At 40.9% G+C, this 18,154-nt stretch overlaps 3 protein-coding genes across 8 annotated transcripts in view; all 3 read left to right on the forward strand.

Annotated features, from left to right (window-relative positions):
• The window catches only part of CADPS2 (calcium dependent secretion activator 2), a 449,680-nt gene that overhangs the window by 130,909 nt on the left and 300,617 nt on the right, over positions 1–18,154 (forward strand). The window lies entirely within an intron of this gene.
• RNF148 (ring finger protein 148) lies at positions 2,767–4,279 on the forward strand. Its single transcript, XM_010947596.3, has one exon. The coding sequence runs from the start codon at positions 3,113–3,115 to the stop codon at positions 4,052–4,054; it is 942 nt and encodes a 313-aa protein (XP_010945898.2). The 5' UTR covers positions 2,767–3,112; the 3' UTR covers positions 4,055–4,279.
• Positions 6,610–8,029, forward strand: RNF133 (ring finger protein 133). Its single transcript, XM_010947656.3, has one exon. It carries the CDS (start codon positions 6,610–6,612, stop codon positions 7,744–7,746), a length of 1,137 nt encoding a protein of 378 aa, XP_010945958.1. The 3' UTR covers positions 7,747–8,029.

An 18,154-nucleotide genomic window follows, 5' to 3' on the forward strand; every position in this document is an offset into this window, starting at 1 on the left:
CTCTTCCTACCTAGAGAGGTGAGAGAAGACACGTCTCTTTGTGCTTCTGACTGTGGTCTGCCGTTCTGCCTGCGGATGCCTGGAGCAACTGTAGCCGCTGTGGGGGATGACCAAGTGAGCCTGCACTTACAGAGGGGCAGGATGGAAGGAGCGGGCAGGGACTCTGGAACCATGGGATCAACCAACCTTAGCTGTGACTTCAGTTCTCTTTTGGTTGAACTTTGCAGGTAGGCTAATGGAAACCTCTTTAGTACTTGGCTGTTAGAAAGAAAGGAAGCTTATGTAGTGAGTAAGTGGTCTCGAAGGAACAGATTAGGGTAACATCATCAGTCATCCAGTCTCCTTCCCCCCAGTCCCGCTTCCCTTCTTCCCCATCCGACCATTCTGGCCCCAGCACACAAAGCTCTTGGATCTGGTCCTGATAAAAGGCGTGCAGCTTTGAGGCTTCATGGACTAGGCCACTTGTGCAGGTCTGCACTGTTTCTGTTTCAAGGGAGATGGGAAATGCAGATGGGTTGAGGGCATCATCCCTGTTGGATGTATTGCCCATTATAAACTTCATGATAAGACCTCGTACCTGGTTGTCCATCTGGGACAGATGAGTTTTGGAATGCTTCCTCCCTCCCAAGGATGTTTCTATTGACATTTTGGGTTAGATAATTACTTATTACACAGGGCTGTTTCCTGTGTTTTAGGATGGTTACCAGTATTGCTGGCTTCTGCCCACTAAATGCCAGTGGTACTTCCCTATTTTGACAATCAAAAATGTCTCCAGAAATAGCCAAATATCCTTGGGAGGTAAAATTTTCCCTGACTTGAGAACCACTGTGTTAGAGCTAAAGGATTGTTCCTTACACATGCTTTTGTCCTAGGACTCAGGCAGAAGAGAGCGGGGAAGTCCTCTAACTACCGTTGCCTTAAGCATTTCATCGTACAGTGAGAAAAATACAGTGAATTAGTCTGAGTTTTTCGAATTAGTCTTTTCAACCATGCAAAGAACATTTAGATTTGAATGTTTTGAGCTAAATATAGTTACTGCTTAAACTCCTTCACCCTTAAAAATCAGCAAACTAAAAAAGCAAAGTTAGCATTACATTATTTGTTAAAAATCTCATCCTCAAATGTTAATCACATATTTAACAAACAAGATATGGAAATGTTAACTGTCTTCTTGGTAAGGCTTCACTTTATCAATGTTAATAAATAAGCCAGGAATTCACACTCTATTTGAACCTGGAAAAAGTCTACATGTAAAGACAATTCAGGTGGGAACTGAATGATGCCTACATAAAATTCTATGAATGGGGCAACTTCATTGCTTCTATTTTTCATTTTTAACAGCAACTATTAACTAAAATGTTATAGACCAAAAAGTACAATAAATGCTTTTGTTAAAATGATAAACATTCTCTCAACATGCCTCTGATTTAAATGTCAGGATCTACTTCACATACAAGGAAATGGGGGCTGTCTTTTCTTTTTGTGTCCCCAGGACTTTATAGGATGCCTGGTGCATAGCATGTGCCCTGTATATAGTAAATAATAAGAGTTTGAATGAGTGTGGTCAATTTATTAACTTCTTGAGAAACATCTTTAGGTGGAGATTTAAAAGGAAAGCAAACAAGCATTAAAACATCTTTAAAGCAGTAAAGTTTGCAACAATAAAGCGATGTAGTGGCTTGTGATAGCCTTAAAGTAACTTGATTTGTGGATGTCTCTCCATCATTACTGCTATCTCAGGAGTCCAAGCCACTGTCTTCTTTTAGGCAAAAGAAGACACTCAGCTCATCACTATTCTCCTTCTCCTTCAATCCATTTTCTGCTTAAGGCAGCCAAAGTGCACTTTAAAAACTGGACACTTTGAAACACTTAAGTCACTTCCCCAGGTAGGCATCCTTCAGTGTGGTCTCTTGTCTTTGGGACATGACCCGAAATCCTTAGTCTAAGGTTTATGACCCTGAACCTCTAACTGCTTTTGCCTTGCCTCCTTCATCACTTTAGTTTTGCCTCTTTTGCTTTGCCAAACTCATGTGCCTTCAGGTCCTTTAACTTGCCACTTTCTTTCCTATCTTAGGGTCTTGAAAACTGCCTTTTCCTCTTTCTGCAACCTTCTTAGCTCATATTCTTTGCTTGGGTAATTCTGATCTATTGTTCAAGACCCAGATTAAGTATCACTCTTAAGAGAGTGATGCCCTGGACCTCCGATCAGGGGAACTTTGGTTCCCTTTTACGTTTGTTCTTCCTTCTGATTCTGTGTTTTCCTTTCAGAGTCCTTATCACAACCTGCAGGGACACGTTTGTTTAAAATCTGCCCTGACCAGATCATTTCCGCAAAGTAGGTGTGTGTCTGTTTTCTTCTCCAATATACGACACATTCTTAGTATTTGCCTAGCACATAGTGGGTTCTTAGCAGTGATTTGAGTGAGTAAGTTGAATTCGTCTTGCAGGATGGCACTATGTCAGGCTACCGATATAAGTTTATATTGCATTGCCCTCATATTGAACCCTTAGGCCTGGTGTAAGCATTTGATGTCGGAAGGGAGTGGGAATAATTTGCTCCTGCATCCCAAAGGATGGCGTGTTGGGTAGCACAGGACGACACCTGAGAACTGCTGACTGGCCAGGCGCATACATGAATGATTGCTGCTTTGCCTTACAGATAGGAAAACAGCATTTAGGCAGCCTTTCAGCCTATCCAGAACTAGGAAAGAAACTCAAGGTTTAAAAAAAAAATTCTGATCTGTCTATTTTTTGCTATGAGGACTTTGCAGATTGGTACACATCATGGGTCATCGCTGACTAGCTTTTTGGCCAATAGGGTTGGAGTATGCAGTGCACTAGCATCAAATCTCAGATTGGCTTACCTGCCTCTGACGTCACAATTTCCCCATTAGGAAGTCACAATTTCCTTGCAGTCACGTTGTACTAATAACAACTCTGGTTATCCTGTTTCATTATGAGAAAGATAATCTACCAAAAATAAAAATGCCAGAAGGAGCCAGATGTCTTTGATCCACGCAGACCTTTTCCACTTAGCGCTTTCATTCTCTACTGCCGACAACTGAAGCTAGCATCTTTACTTTCTTTTATACTTGATGTTGTTTTGTTTTTCATGGTTGTCAGTGAACAGGCAAATGGAGGAATGAGCCTACTTAGAATTACTCCTTCAACTCATAGCTCCGTTCCATCTCAACTCTTGAGGCTTTGCATCTTTTTACTGCTTAGCCTTCCTGACTCAAAAGGAAAAGCCATTTGGACAGCTCACCTGAATATAACATTTCAGGTGGGAAATCGGATTATATCAGAATTAGGAGAGAGTGGAGTGTTCGGGAATCACTCTCCCCTGGAAAGGGTGTCTGGTGTGGCGGTGCTTCCGGAAGGATGGAATCAGAACGCTTGTAACCCTATGACCAACTTCAGCAGACCCAAGCGAGCGGACTCTTGGCTCGCCCTCATTGAGCGAGGAGGCTGTACTTTTACACACAAAATCAACGTGGCAGCAGAGAAGGGAGCAAATGGGGTGATCATCTACAACTATCCGGGTACGGGCAACAAAGTGTTTCCCATGTCTCACCAGGGAACGGAAAACATAGTCGCAGTGATGATAGGCAATTTGAAAGGCATGGAACTCCTGCGGCTGATCCAGAAGGGAGTCTATGTGACGATCATCATCGAAGTGGGCAGAATGCACATGCCATGGCTGAGCCATTACGTCATGTCTCTCTTTACCTTCCTGGCTGCCACCGTGGCCTACCTTTTCCTGTACTGTGCCTGGAGACCTCAAGTGCCCAATTCTTCCACCAGGAGGCGAAGGCAGATAAAGGCGGATGTGAAGAAAGCCATCGGTCAGCTTCAACTGCGAGTGCTCAAAGAAGGGGATAAGGAACTAGATCCAAATGAAGACAGTTGTGTCGTTTGCTTTGACATATACAAACCTCAAGATGTAGTACGTATTCTCACTTGCAAACATTTCTTCCATAAGGCATGCATCGACCCCTGGCTTTTAGCCCATAGGACGTGCCCCATGTGCAAGTGTGACATTCTGAAAACCTAAGAAACCCAGAGCATCTTCTGAAGATGTAACCAAGTCTTTCCAAAGATTCCAATTAAGGCGAATTCTCTTTTAGCACTTTATGTAGAGAGAAAATTCACCTGCAGCTTCTCTATTCAAGTACTAAAGAGGGTGAAATTTGTGTGTTTTTAAAATAAAACTCCATTATCATGTCCAGCTATTTGAACTTGTTGTTTTTCTAGTGTTTTGTTATACATGTTTGCCCTTATCTAATTAAGGACATTAATATACATTAAAAGCAAGTTAGTCTTTATTTTCCAATTGCAATAATTGTGACATTGAAACCCCAGAGAATTAGTCATAATATTTTAAGGTTTCTTTTGTATTAATTTTTGTACTCTGTTTCTGTATCTCTAATTTTTGATATTTAATAATACCTCTGTTCAATAAACATTATAGGTGTAGATCTTGATTTAATTTTCCACGGTGAATTAACTTTGCTAATACCTAGGAAATCTGATTGCCAAAGCTACTGACTGGGTAGGTAATGTCTTCTAAATAATTATTTTTAGATGATAGCACTTCTAGTGATGTATCTACAAATATTTTAAATTATTATAGGCCTTGTTTATGGCAGCATTATAAAAAATCCTTGTTTGCCAGAGCCCCTTAAGTCGTAGCATAGTGAGTCAGCTATGGTTGCAAATTTTCCCTCTAGAATGGACTCTAGCAAATGCTTCTCTTAAGATGGTGGCATGTCTCTATTTGGGACACGTTGATAATATAGATCTAGAGTAGAATTGAAATTTATTTATTCAATCACCTTTCCAAATTGTATCTTTTGCCTTAATTTACCTCTTTTTTTTTTTTTTCTGATAGATAACAAACAGCTATGTAACAATGAGAAGCCGAAAGATTTGAGTTTTGTTGTTTTGATGAAAATCTCTATGGATGATCTGATGTCCAACTCAAATGGCACTTTGTGCGTCACCACAATATGTAGTACATGGTCTTTTTTAAGTTGTGGGTGTGTGGAAGTGAAATCAGATTAATGAGAAAGAAAGTCGACCACTGTGAGCTGAAGGTGTCACATCAGTGTTTTTTTATGCTGCTTTTTATTGGGCTCATAGGGACCTTCTCTCCTTCCTCTTTCCTGTTTGAGTTGTCATGTTGGTTGTCATTTCATAAGAACACACTAGCTCCCATGGTCCTGGTGAGACGAACCAAAAGTGTCTCTTAGTAAGTACCCTGTGCAAAGAGGTCAGAGACATTTGTATCCAAAGTCAACATTTTTGGTCTTTGTTGGCGGATAAGAACCGTGGAGAGATACTCCCGAGAAAGTGTATGGCCGTGCCAGTGGCTGCCCGTAGTTGTTAGTTCATAAGTCATTCTTTGGCTTTGAAGTCTTATTGTGTCATTGGCCCAAGTGTAGCAAAAGTCCAGGCAGCTTGACAGTGTACGTTGGGGTCTTCCACCAGGGCTGCTTGTTGATTTTGGCAAACATTTTGTTAGAAGCCTCTATGACCTTTAACAATCACTACTGTCAGCGCTTAAATTTAAGTGAGGACCTTGAAGTTTTTCTTTTTAAAATTTATGGCTACATTTTTGTTCAGAGTGAATTGTGCTAAACTGCTACTGCTATGTTTACTCTTTCCTCCTCTGCCCGTTCTCCTCTTCCCTCAAAATATTGTTAGCTTAGTCACAGATGCCAAGGTCTGCGGAGAAACGAGATTAGTCTTTTCTGCCTTTACTGCTGTCATCCCTACATATAATCAATGTAAGAGTGAGGGCAGTGAGGCGTAGTAATTTAACAGGATACCCTACTTTTAAAAAGTCAGAAACCAAACCGACCCAATACGCTTCTGAGCAAGCTTTATTAAATTCAATTCAAAGGTTTACGTGACAGATAAAAAATGTGCACAGTGACCAAATGTGAGTTAAAAATAACATTACTGAATTCACTGCTTTTACCACGTAGCTGGTCATAGTGCTAATTTTTAATTGCCATTCACGGTTTTAAAACTTGCCATTTTGATAAAAAAAATTTACTTCACTGATCGCAAAGAAAAATGTTAGTTGTATGACCTTCTGGCATATGCTTTCAGGTTTTAAAATGCATGCCTTATACAATTTTTATATTGTTTAGTTTAATGTGATACCTGGTGACATTACATGCAGCTCAGGGATTGAATCCATCTTATAACAATAGGGAAATTACCCATAACAACACTTGAAACATTCAAGTCCATCAACGTACAGCATGCTCTAAGCTCTTACCTAATTGGCTGTGTTGTCTTTTAGGTCATAATCATATCACCCACCAGCCAGCAGTATCTGGAGTTAACAGTAGTGAGGCTGGTTTTTTTTTTTCAATCTGAAGTTTTTCTCTTTCTCTCTCTAAAACAAAACATCAAACATCTGAAACTCATAAGACGTCTTTAAGAATTTCTTAGGAAAAACATGCTGGAAGACAGTGGAACTTGTTTTCACCCAGAAGATTTTTTTTTTCAATGTCATATTTTACACTGATTGCCAACAGATGTGGCAGCCGTACCTCTTTGCTGGGTTGGTCCTTCAGTTCCTAAGCAAAGAGAGAGATGAGTCTCCTCAAGATCGGCGCTGGGAGAAACAGCCCTGCCACTTCCTGGCTCGTGGAAGTCAGTTTTCTTTGGCTTCTTAGCCAGCACTGGTGCAGGGCCAGCGCTGTTTGGACTGCCTACATGAACATATCCTTCCACGTTGGGAATCGCATGTTGTCGGAGTTGGGGGAGACTGGAGCGTTTGGAAGAAGCTCCGCTTTGAAGAGAGTAGCAGGAGTTATCTTGCCACCAGAGGGAAAAACTCAAAATGCATGTAGCCCCAGTACCAGTTTCAGAAAGTCAAAGAACTCAGAGACGTGGCTCGCACTGGTTGAACGGGGAGGTTGTACCTTCACACAAAAGATCAAGGTGGCGGTTGGGAAGGGAGCCAGTGGAGTGATCATCTATAACTTTCCGGGAACTGGCAATCAAGTTTTCCCCATGTCTCATCAGGCTTTTGAAGACATCGTTGTGGTGATGATTGGTAACTTAAGAGGCATGGAGATTCTGCATTTAATTCAAAAGGGAGTTCACGTGACAGCCATGATTGAGGTGGGGAGAAAGCATATCATCTGGATGAATCACTATTTTGTCTCTTTTGTGATTGTCACAACCGCTACCTTAGTGTATTTCATCTTTTACCATATTCGAAGACTTTGGGTAGCAAGGATTCAGAACAGGAGATGGCAGCGATTAACGACCGACCTCAAGCAAGCATTTGGCCAGCTCCAAATTCGGGTCCTCAAAGAGGGGGACGAGGAAGTAAGTCCAAATGGAGATAGCTGCGTAGTTTGCTTTGAACTCTATAAGCCTAATGATACAGTTCGCATTCTGACCTGTAAACATTTTTTCCACAAGAACTGCATTGACCCCTGGATTCTATCCCATGGGACATGCCCCATGTGCAAATGTGACATTCTTAAAGCTTTGGGGATTCAAGTGGATGTTGAAGATGGAACAGAATCTTTGCAAGTTCTAATGTCCAATGAATTGCCTGGTAACCTATTACCTAGTGAAGAAGGCGCAAATAACGAACCTCCTCCAGCAGCAGCAAGGTCAGATAAAGTGACCCACGTGGAGGAGGAGGGGCACCCTGCTTCTCAGACCCACGGCCAGTCTACCTCCGTGGGAGCAGGTGTTCATCCTCCGCCTTGACAGCATGACCTTTGAGGAAGTGGATTAAACCTGTTTGTGAAATCAGGTCCTAAATACTGACAAGCAGTTTATCTGTCTGAAATGTGGTTTTTGTGTCCTTTTTTTGTTACTTCAGTAATTTTCTATATTCTTTGTCAAGCCTCAGAGACTTGACAAGAAAAAAAGAGAAAAGTCTCAGCAGGATTTTTTTCCCCCATTTTTTGCTTTTGCTAGATGTAACTTTTTGTCAGTGTGTGTTACTCCTGAGAATATATGTTTATTTCTATGTGCACATGGATGTTAAACCAAGGAGAAACTTTATTTCCTAATTTTTTGTACCTATCTTGGGCTTTATTTTGGTAAGAAAACTGCTACTTTATTTGCATGTTCTTTATGATACAGAAACTCTCAATGAAGTTTGAAAAACATAAGTTATCTTTTATATGCTAGGAAGAATAAAATTTATCTTTTGATATTTATAATACAATTCACTAATTTTGAAGTCATTGTACTGTGTTTTTTTCATTCTTGGGATGAGAATTTTGCTGTACAGAATTCTATTACTTTTGACAAACAGTTCTGTTCAAGCAGTTAGTATATCTTATGTGATCTGCAAGTGCACAGTGATAGAAATTTCAAAGGGAAAATACTATCATTTAAGAGAATAGCAACCATTTTAATGCCTGGTTTTGCTTATAGTTGTTAAATGTTCATAATGTATAGAAAGACTTACATGATAAAGAATTCCTATAATATTTAGTCATAGTGTATTTACTTCCCACGCATCCCACCTTACTCCAGTTTATTTTTTTGCAATTAAATAAAACACTTTAAATATGTCAGATTATTTTGGAAGTAAGTACCACAGTGTATACATTATGATGACATCTTGGGATTGTGTTTGTTTGCCAGACACAAATATTTTGAGTGAGTAAATGAATGAATAATTACTATATTTTTTGTAATGTAACTGTTTGTTAATCTGAAAAACTGGGTAGTTTATCCCAATCATGGGAATAATGAGAACTTAATCCTGAAAATTTTCATCCCAAATCACTTTGACAAAATAGAAAATTACAGTTTTTAGCACAGAATTCATTATTGCAGTTTAGCAAACATAAATTTAATAAAGAGCTTTGGACTCTCCAGGGCTGACACAGGGATTTGAATTCTTGTGCAACCCTAGAGAGAGATCTATTGAGGAATTTTTGTGAGGTGCTGAGTGCTAACAATAGCGGAATTCAGAGACAGGCAGAAGGGCAGTAGTTGAGTCTAACTGCAATGCCAAGGAAGGTTGTTTAAAGGGGGAAGGGCATTCATCTAAGGCCAGGGAGAATTGAGACACTGCAAAAAACTAGGCAGGTGGCCAGGTAGGGGTGATGCCTTGTTTGGTACACACAGGCTTTTTTATACCCAACCGTGGAGAGGTATTTTGACTAGATTAATCCCAAGAGCTTCTCTTTGACAAAGGCTGAGGCTACTGAAAGATTTAGCAGGAACACTGTTTTAAGTGACTTTTTGAGTTTACCCTGGGAGAGTATAGAGTCCTTTCCTGAGGGTCCACAGATCGCATTGAAGAGACAGGACACTGAGGACCCCATGAGAGCCACTCCTGGTAGGATTCCTAAGCTAGAATAAACCACCATTCTCAGACTGGCCACTGTTGACGTCTCTGCCACGCAGGACTGGGAGCTTATAGGGTAGAGTGGCTTCCGCTGGTTGCCCAAGAGAATCACGGGAGCAGTGGAAATGAATGCATCTGGCAGTGCTGACTGTCCCCAGACCCGGGGATCTAGGGGAATGACAGTTCTGTGTACTCTTAGCAAATTCATGTGGGGTGCATGTTCGTGATAGACCCAGCGCTTGAGGAATTTGTTGCTTGCCCTTCACAATGACACTGACATTCTTTCTGTCCTTCCTCTGCACCCTCATTGTTTTCTCCTCTCCTTTCTTTCCCTTCTTACCCTCCCCTTTGCTCATCTTGGTCAACCTTAGACCTCATGTACCCCCATGTGTAAGAAATCAGCATGTACGTACTTTTATATTAGATGTCTCTTGTTATGTGGACATCAAACCTTTAACACAGTGCGCTTGTTGTCTTGATTTGAGAATTTCCAAGGGATGTTCTTTAAAGGATGGTGAGTCTCTGGAGAAGGGGGAGGAAAGGTCGGTGAACTGGGAACCGTCACTGCTGAGTGCCTGTCACGGAGCAGGCAGAGCAGATGAAGGTCTTTTCCATAGCTGTTTGATATGTCAGAACAAAACAGCAGGTTTAATCCCTGTCTTTAGAATGCTGTGAACAGATCAATAAACCCCTTTTACTCTGGGTTTAACAACTAGGATCTGGAAATAGCACTGCTATGTCAAATGTTAGGTATTATTTATTATAGTAGATTTTTACCTACTTTGTGGGCTACACCATTTTCTCTTGTACCTAGTGATGCAAATGTAATTTGCCACAATGACCTGGGACTAAAATGTGAATTGTTTTTGCCCCTAATATCAGTGTCAGAATGGGTTTCCCTTGCATTTCTCCTTTGAATCTATTTTTGTGTTGTCTGGTCATTGATTCCCCATGCTCGCCTTACTAGGTAGGGGTTTGATACTCCTTATAAAAATTAAGCTTTTTTTCCTTATTACTGGGATAAATTGGGTTTAATATTTACTGTGAAAATGACTTTAAAGCACTTGACCACTGACTGGGTGGTGCTCGAGGAAAATTTATCTATATAGTTCCTTGTGTTATAAGACACACTGCACTACTCATAGCATCCCTGCCTCTTGCTATGGAATGACTATAGTGCAGTTATCCTATAGAGATGTGATGGCTACAATGTTTACAATAATGTATTTCAAAGGATTTAGTGAGCCAGGGATCTGGCATTTCTGATGGTATTTCAGCTTAGTGTGCAGTTAAACTGTTTTCTCCTTCGATAAAACTCAGTGGTTTTTGAAGCAGCAGGCAGGAATCCGGTGGGAGAAAGGATCCGAGGTTGAAGAAGTATTGAAGTAAAAGAGGAAGCCTTCGCTCACACCTTGATACTGTGAAGGAGTCAGTTTAATAACTCCCTGTTCCTGCTCTGTCATTTTCTATGAGCCCTGGGTTTTGTATTTTAGAATTTGTTTATTTGGTCTTGTATTTCGTCTTTTTTCTTTTTCTCATGGTCAGTGCTTAGTAATGAAAAATAAGGATTTGGGGTTATTACAGTTACCAATACAGAAATATCTTAAAATACGTACCTGTTTTTCTAAACTGCAAGAACTTTTTGGGGAGAGGAAAGGGGGGTGATATACTTTAGAGAGAGGCTGTCTCGAGGCACAGGTGTTAGTTGTTCCATCACAATTTCTCCATAAAAATTCCCCTTTTCCATAGCTACCCCGCAGCTCACAGCACCTCCCTCCACAAGGATGCTGTCATCTTTGTCAGACCTCCAAGGTTCTTCGAAGATTTCAGCAGCCAATAGGAATGTTCCTTCTCGCTGTTGACGACCAGGGTACCCCTCATGTGGCAACTTCCCTGCATCTGTAACCATTGTCGCCACACATCAAATTCTGTCCTTTTTGAAAACTTCCCAACTTTCAGCATCTTTTTTCAGAATTCCCTTTCAGGATTTCAGGATACTCTTGGTTCTCATCCCAGGCAGAGTTTCCCTTGACCATCCATCCCAGCCCATTTCATCTCTTCCAGCCTCAGCCTGGAACCAGTTGTAAGCAATTTTAGTTTTACTCTACAAGTGTGACTCAGTTCCTTGTCTTCCAGATTTCTTCCTATACCATTTGCCTTCCTTGAGTCATCTCTGTTCATTTCTACCAGCTCTTTACTTCTCTGTAAAAGTGCTTTATTAATCGCAACTCTTTTCTATATTCGCCACAGAGCAGTATATCTCAGCCTTGATTGCACATCAGAATCACCTGGAGAGCACTGACAATGCCCAGGCTGCACCCAGGACCTCTGGGCTGCCACCCAGGCACCTGAGACCCAGGTGATTCCGATGTGCAGCCGAGACTGAGAGCCACTGCCATAGGCTGTTCCAAGAGCCTGTACCAGGTTCTCGGTTTCATCCTCTGATTCCTTCAGGTTGACTTGTTTTCACTTTCCTGAAAATATTTAGGTAGAAATCTAAATATCAAATTATAAGGGGTTGAATTTCATGGAGAGGAAGTGATAAAGGCTTCTGGGAGTATGAGGGAGTGAATTTCAACTGGCAAAGCAAGGAACACTTAAATAAGGAAATAATATTTACAGAGGAATTAATGGTTTGGGAAGAAGGGCATTCTCATGGAGGAAACAGTGTGAACAGCAGTGCTTTTTTTAAAAAGAAGTTTTGAATATTATGTATAATTTGGTTAAGGAAGTTGAAAGTGAAGACAGGGAATTTTGGAGGCGGTTGCAATAATCCAGGAATTGATAAGGTAAAAATATGAACAGAAACAGTGGTAGGTGACTTGGGTGAGATGAACAGAAGAAGGTAGGTCATGTCCAGGATAATGTTCTTTGATTTCATTTGCTGATAAGAATTTTCTATTTCATTTCTTACTGACCGGAGTAATACCAATTTCAAAGCTTGCCTCTACATGTAACCTTCATCTTCCATTTAGCAACGCACAGTGGAAACAGAAAAGGAGGGTATGGGCCAGGAGGAGTTGAGGAAGAGTGAAGAGTCAAGGATGACCCCCTGGTTTCTGGCTTGGGCCAGTAGGAGGTGATGATGTCATTCATTGAGATAGAACACACAGTTAGATGAAGTGAGTTTAGGGTGGAAGGGGCAGTTCAGATTTTTAGTATGCTGAATTTGAGGAGCCCAAAGAACTCCCAAAGAGGTGATGTTTGTTACACAGCTGAAAATATAGGTCTCTACTGATTAAATGAAGTAAATGTAGCAATATAGCAAAAGGCATGGCACATGGTAAGTACCTAATTGTGATTTATCAACAAGGCAGTTCACCCACCATTTACTTTGATAATCGTGGTAATTTATTACTATGTGAAATTTAATGTTGCTATTTTGGATCCCCTGGTTCTGTAGTTTCCCCATTTACAAGACTATGATTTTTTTATTCTCTCAAAAATGCTTGGCAGCCTGAGTGAAGCTGGTGGTTGTGAGAGGAATGACAAGGGTGGTGGTGACAGTAAGAACGACAGTATGCCAGGGTGCCGTTGTATGTACTTAACAGCTGGAAGCCCACTTAATCTGAACAGTAACCCTGAAGTAGGCATTAACGGTGCTCCCATTCTTTAGCTGGGGAAACCGAGACCCAGGGTGGCTGAGTAACTCGCCCAAAGTTAAACATCCAGTATGTGCCAGAGCCTGTGTGTGAACTCGGTCTGTTTCCAGTGATCTTAACCACTACATGAGAGGTAGCTTGAACAGCTGGTTTTTCAGTAAAGGAGAAAGCATTAAGATGAGTGGAAAAGGAAAAGCAAACTCCGGGAATGGACAATTCCTTTTCGGAAGTGCTGATGCTGGAGTTGGTAGTTCTCTCCTGTAACAACTGCAGTCAGGGAGGTTTTTCGTAGCCTTCTCTTCCCCGGATTGTCTCTGCTGTTGCGGGGGTTAGAACTAGGTGAGAGGATGACAGCTACAGGAAACGTTGCCACCTGGAAACAGAACTTTCCAGTAGTTGGTCCTGCCTGTAGATAGGTTATTACTGCCTCCGAGATCAGAGACTTTCTCCTCCCTAAGATGTTGGTTGGGGCCCGGATGTCATTTTGATGATGGTGGTGATAGTGGTGGGGGAATTCAAGCTCTGGAAGGGTGATTGGATTTGTACCTTTGAAAATCACATTCTGGAATTAAAAACATCATTGTTACTCCATGCATAGTTGCCATCTGGTGGAAAAACAAGTAAGTACAAGGTAAAACTACAGAATTCTTTCCACAGATATTTACTGGGAGCCGTTACGTGCCAGGGAAATGTAGTTCAAGAGATTTCAGGTTAGTTTTCCTTTGACTTAATAGAGTGTTTGCTTTTAAGATTGATTTACTTTCCAGAAATTTTCTTTTCTCATTTTGGAACTTTGTCTGCTTGTAGGCTCTTGGCTTTTCAAGAGTAAATGACTTGTAATCCTAAAGCCTCGTGCTTTATAAACCTTGCATCTGAAAGGGCAGTAGCTCTTTCCCTGGGCTGCTGATAGTGTTGTGGAAAAATAGAATGATTTGGTCTCTAGAAAGAAATGTGCCTTCTGAGCACCTCACAGTCTTTCTGTGTCAATGTTAGGACATCACCCATCTTCTCAAAGAAGAGTTTCCTGAGATAATATATCTGCGGCAAAGGAGCAGTATTATTTTCCAATACATTGTGTATTATTTTGTACAATAACAAAATCATGCATTTGACTTGTTCTAAATGCATAACAGAAATAATTTAGGTTGATGGAGGGATGGACATATATGTGAAAGAAAAACTTGAGCAAAATGTTATTTTATAGAATCTAGGTAGGAGGTACGTATCAGAATAAAAGAGATTGCTTGCTGTCGGTTTTAACTTATGATTTCTTCACATTTGATAAAGGAACAGGATTGGTTAAATCAGGGGTTTTCAAACCACTGCAAACTTTTTTCAGTTTTTCTGTATGTTTGGACATTTTCATAAGAAAATGTTGTTACATCATGTTTTTGGATGTCAGGGCAATGTCACATCAGGTTTCTAAAAACATACCCTCTCGTGAACTCCTTGGGGGACCAGGAACAATTCAGGTGCTGACATTGGTCCGCAGATCGCATTGCTTAAATGCTTATTTTACTGTATTTCATACAGTACTCAAAAAACTGTATTGAAAACAGTAATATTCCTATTTCTCCAGCAAGGAAATTGACCCAGAACAGTTCGGTCTCTCAGCTTGTGTCACACCTTGAACTCAAGACTCAGGTCTGATTTCCTTCCAATTTCTGGTACACGATTTCCTAGCTGAGAGGAGGCTGGTGCCTTGGACGTAGGGGTGAGGGAACAGGATTACACCACTGAAGCTGGAACGTTGTAAGGCTGGACACAGCACATTTTCTCCCATACAATAAAAATAGGTGATTTTAAGGATTTACTGAGCACTGATATTATGAGACTGCCAAAGTCATGTACTACATTTTAAAAACCTATTTTCCGTAATGAGGGCATACCCTCTACCCCACCCCCAAAAAAAACCCCAACTCTTCATAGAATAGGCAGAACAAGGCAGCCCAATGCAGGAACTTCCAGAATTTTCTATAATTTTCTGTCATACCAGGAAACATGGAATGAAAATAGAGGGAGGTTGAGAGGATGGATTGTAAGGGGATGATATCGTCTTTCATTTTATATATACATATAGAAATTTACAAATCTACATTTACTGTGTCCTAGTTCCCTTTTCCACTGCGAACATGGTCTTTGTTCCCCTTGGAGTCTCAGTCTCAGTTTTATGCAGGTTGGAAGCCCAGCTAGTGCTCAGCGACCTTGCTTCTGTTTCTATCTGTGCTCAGAATGAGTGACTTGGTAAGTTCTTCAGTTTTGGGTTCTGCAGTTACAGGGTTAAGGAGAATTTGCCTTTGGCTTAGGGAGAGTTAAGCTAATCATTGAGTTGGAAAGTACCCTTAAAGGAAGACTAACGAATCTGCTGTGAGCTGATGTTAGAAGAAAAAAAGTTTTGTAAACATTTTGTAATATTGATGAGAATAGAATGAGTATTTTTCCCCCAAAAAAATAGTTTTATACTTTTAAAATCACATTTATGTTCGTCCTCTCAGTTCCTACCTCAGACAACGTGAGAAGCCTTTGATAGTTTAGTGGGTTTAGATTTGCTCTCGGGGCTTTAGATTTGATATAAGGGATTCAGATGTTATAAGGAAGAGTCTTTTGAGGACACCTTACTGAATAAAGGTCTAGATGTGTTACTTATATTTTTTTAAAAAGAGTGCTATCAATTTTAAGTTATGATTTAACATTTGATAAAGGAATGGGATTGGTTAAATCAGTGGTTTCTAAACCTTTGGAATTCATGGATCAGTGAAAAAGGCATCAAGATCAAACATAACCTTTTATTTTTTGCCAAGAAAGAGCATTAAGCATTACAACAACAACAAAACCTTACCCACAATTTACTATTAACATTGTATTACAAAGAAGTAACTTGTGCCTACAATTTGTACTATTAAAATATGGAATAAACTTAGCTTTATTAAAATTACGTTGTAATCTTCATGTTCATGTCTTTACATTGAATCAGTGAAAGCTTCATCCCACACTGGTCCAAATACCACCTTTTGGATTTAATCACTTTCCAAAATCCATTACTACTACGAAGACCTCATGATTTTCTTTAAAACTTGAATATTGGATGATACTGGACCCTACAAAGGCTTTAAAGGTGCACTCTAACGGAGTTGATAGTCTGCTCAGGGGAGAGGTAGAGACACTGTACAGAATTTGCTCCGACGTGAGGACAGGTGTGTTTCATACCTTCAGAGAGGCTGGAGGTGCTCAGAAGGCACAGAATGAAGACCTGGCATATGCTGTGGGAAGCGTCACAAAGGAGAGAATAACAGGAGTGCATTCTACTTCCTCGTTCTCTTCAGCCTCCCCACTCCCAGCTCTCTCCAGCTCGGTTTAATGGGCCGTAAATTGATCAATCATCACATTTGATTGCATTGTCAGGGCATAAATTTTCACTCTGCTACAGTCTGGCTGTGTGACCTTGGGCAAGTGTCTTTACCTCTCTATGCTTTTTACCTTTAAAATAGATGCTAACACCTACTTTATGTATTTGTGAGGATTTATATATGTGTGTGTGTGTGTGTGTGTGTGTATAAAGCCTCTGGAATACATTTTAGCTGTTTCCAAAATACAGCTTTATCATGTGACTCCCTGACTTAAATGTTGGATGGCATTCCATGCTTTTGGGGTAAAGACCAGACACCTTTCCAGGGCTTACAAAGCCTGCCCCTTCTCGCCAGTCTCTTCTCATACGTCTAGAGCCTCATTCCCTTCACTGAAGCCCTCTGAGACCATCTGTGTCCCTCCCGCTCCACTGTCCCTCAGTTCCCCCTCATATCCCAACTAATTCCTCTGGGTCTCCATACCTCATCTCCTCAGGGAAACCTTTGTGCCTTCCTCAAATAGATTCAAAACCTTGGTACAAACTCATGGTGCCAGAGATGCTCAGCGGTATTGATCAAGCCGCAGTCATTTTAGTTTGTGTAGTTATTTGTTTCTTCTACCATAATTTCTGTGAGGGCAGCAACCCCATGTCATTTTGCTCACTAGTAAATTCCCGGCACTGAGCACACTGCCCAGCACGTGGTATGTTTTGATAAATATTTATGGAATAAACGGATGAGGTATGGGGGAGGAAACTTATGGAGAGTGTCAAAGGTTAAACAAGTGTTTCCCTTTATTGGCACAGAAAATATGTTCTCGGGAGCAGTGGAAGAGAAGGCTGGGAAAGGTAGGTTGAGGGAGACTTGGATGAAAAGACTGGCGCAATATGGTGCCCACAGGGAATCCACTGACTGGCTCTGGGCATGAGAAATGACCTGATAAGAAATACTGCTGTTAGTACCAGGAAATGAGGAATTATTGGGTATCTAGTAAGACTAAATTCATCGTTGTTACAAAAAACTTGATCATGAATTTTTAACACCTGCAAAACAGTTTAAAAAACTGTCTGTTTCTCTACAGACAGCATAGATTAAGAGAATTATCAGACAACATTTTATTTGGCATTACTAAGGAGAAGAAAGCATCTCGTGTAAGTGGGGCTCTTGTACCTTCTCAGCTTTTTCCTGGCTGAACACACGTTGGCAGTCTTCCCAGGAACCATCTCACGGACAGCCACAATGATTTGGCAAGCAGATAATGTTTTTTTCATCATCGTACAATCCTTCTGAATCGAAGAAGCAATGCATGTTTCAGATCAAAAGCAATATGTGCACAATAAGTACTCCTTTGGAAAAGTGTATTTGAAGTTTTATTTGGACAGCTGAGCAGACTTACCCTTTGCAGATACAGCTTCTTGTTGTAGTCACCACATTTCAATTTTGTCATTAGTTCACCATGACTTTGCTAAGATATTCAGTGGTTTCTTTGGCCTGTAAGCCGAGCAGGTGAATGGAAAGGGTGGCAACTGTTGGTTCTCCAAGGACCCACGTACAAGTTACAGCCCACTGAAATGTGGAGAAATGTAGCACGTGTCATATGTTAGTTTTCTGATGTCAGATTCCTAACAGGTCCCCTGTCGTACTGAATCGGTTGGGTGCTCCGTGGCATTTCCACAGGAAGGTCACTGATTGGTGATTCCACGGGAGTTGGCCAGCCCCCAACAGAATATATGGCTCTGGGGGTGAACCCTCGGTAGAAGTGGGGTGCAGTGGGGTAAAGGAGTGGGAAAGAAAAATTGAGTAAAGGAATGTTGCTTTGGGATTCTAAAGGCCAAGATTGTCTCTGTTCTCCCGATAAC

The sequence above is a fragment of the Camelus bactrianus genome, chromosome 7, assembly GCF_048773025.1.
Source record: "Camelus bactrianus isolate YW-2024 breed Bactrian camel chromosome 7, ASM4877302v1, whole genome shotgun sequence".
Classification (NCBI taxonomy): Eukaryota; Metazoa; Chordata; class Mammalia; order Artiodactyla; family Camelidae; genus Camelus; species Camelus bactrianus.

Coding starts and splice junctions, on each gene's coding strand:
- RNF148 (XM_010947596.3), top strand. CDS start 3,113: ATGGTTGTCAGTGAACAGGCAAATGGAGGAATGAGCCTACTTAGAATT.
- RNF133 (XM_010947656.3), top strand. CDS start 6,610: ATGAGTCTCCTCAAGATCGGCGCTGGGAGAAACAGCCCTGCCACTTCC.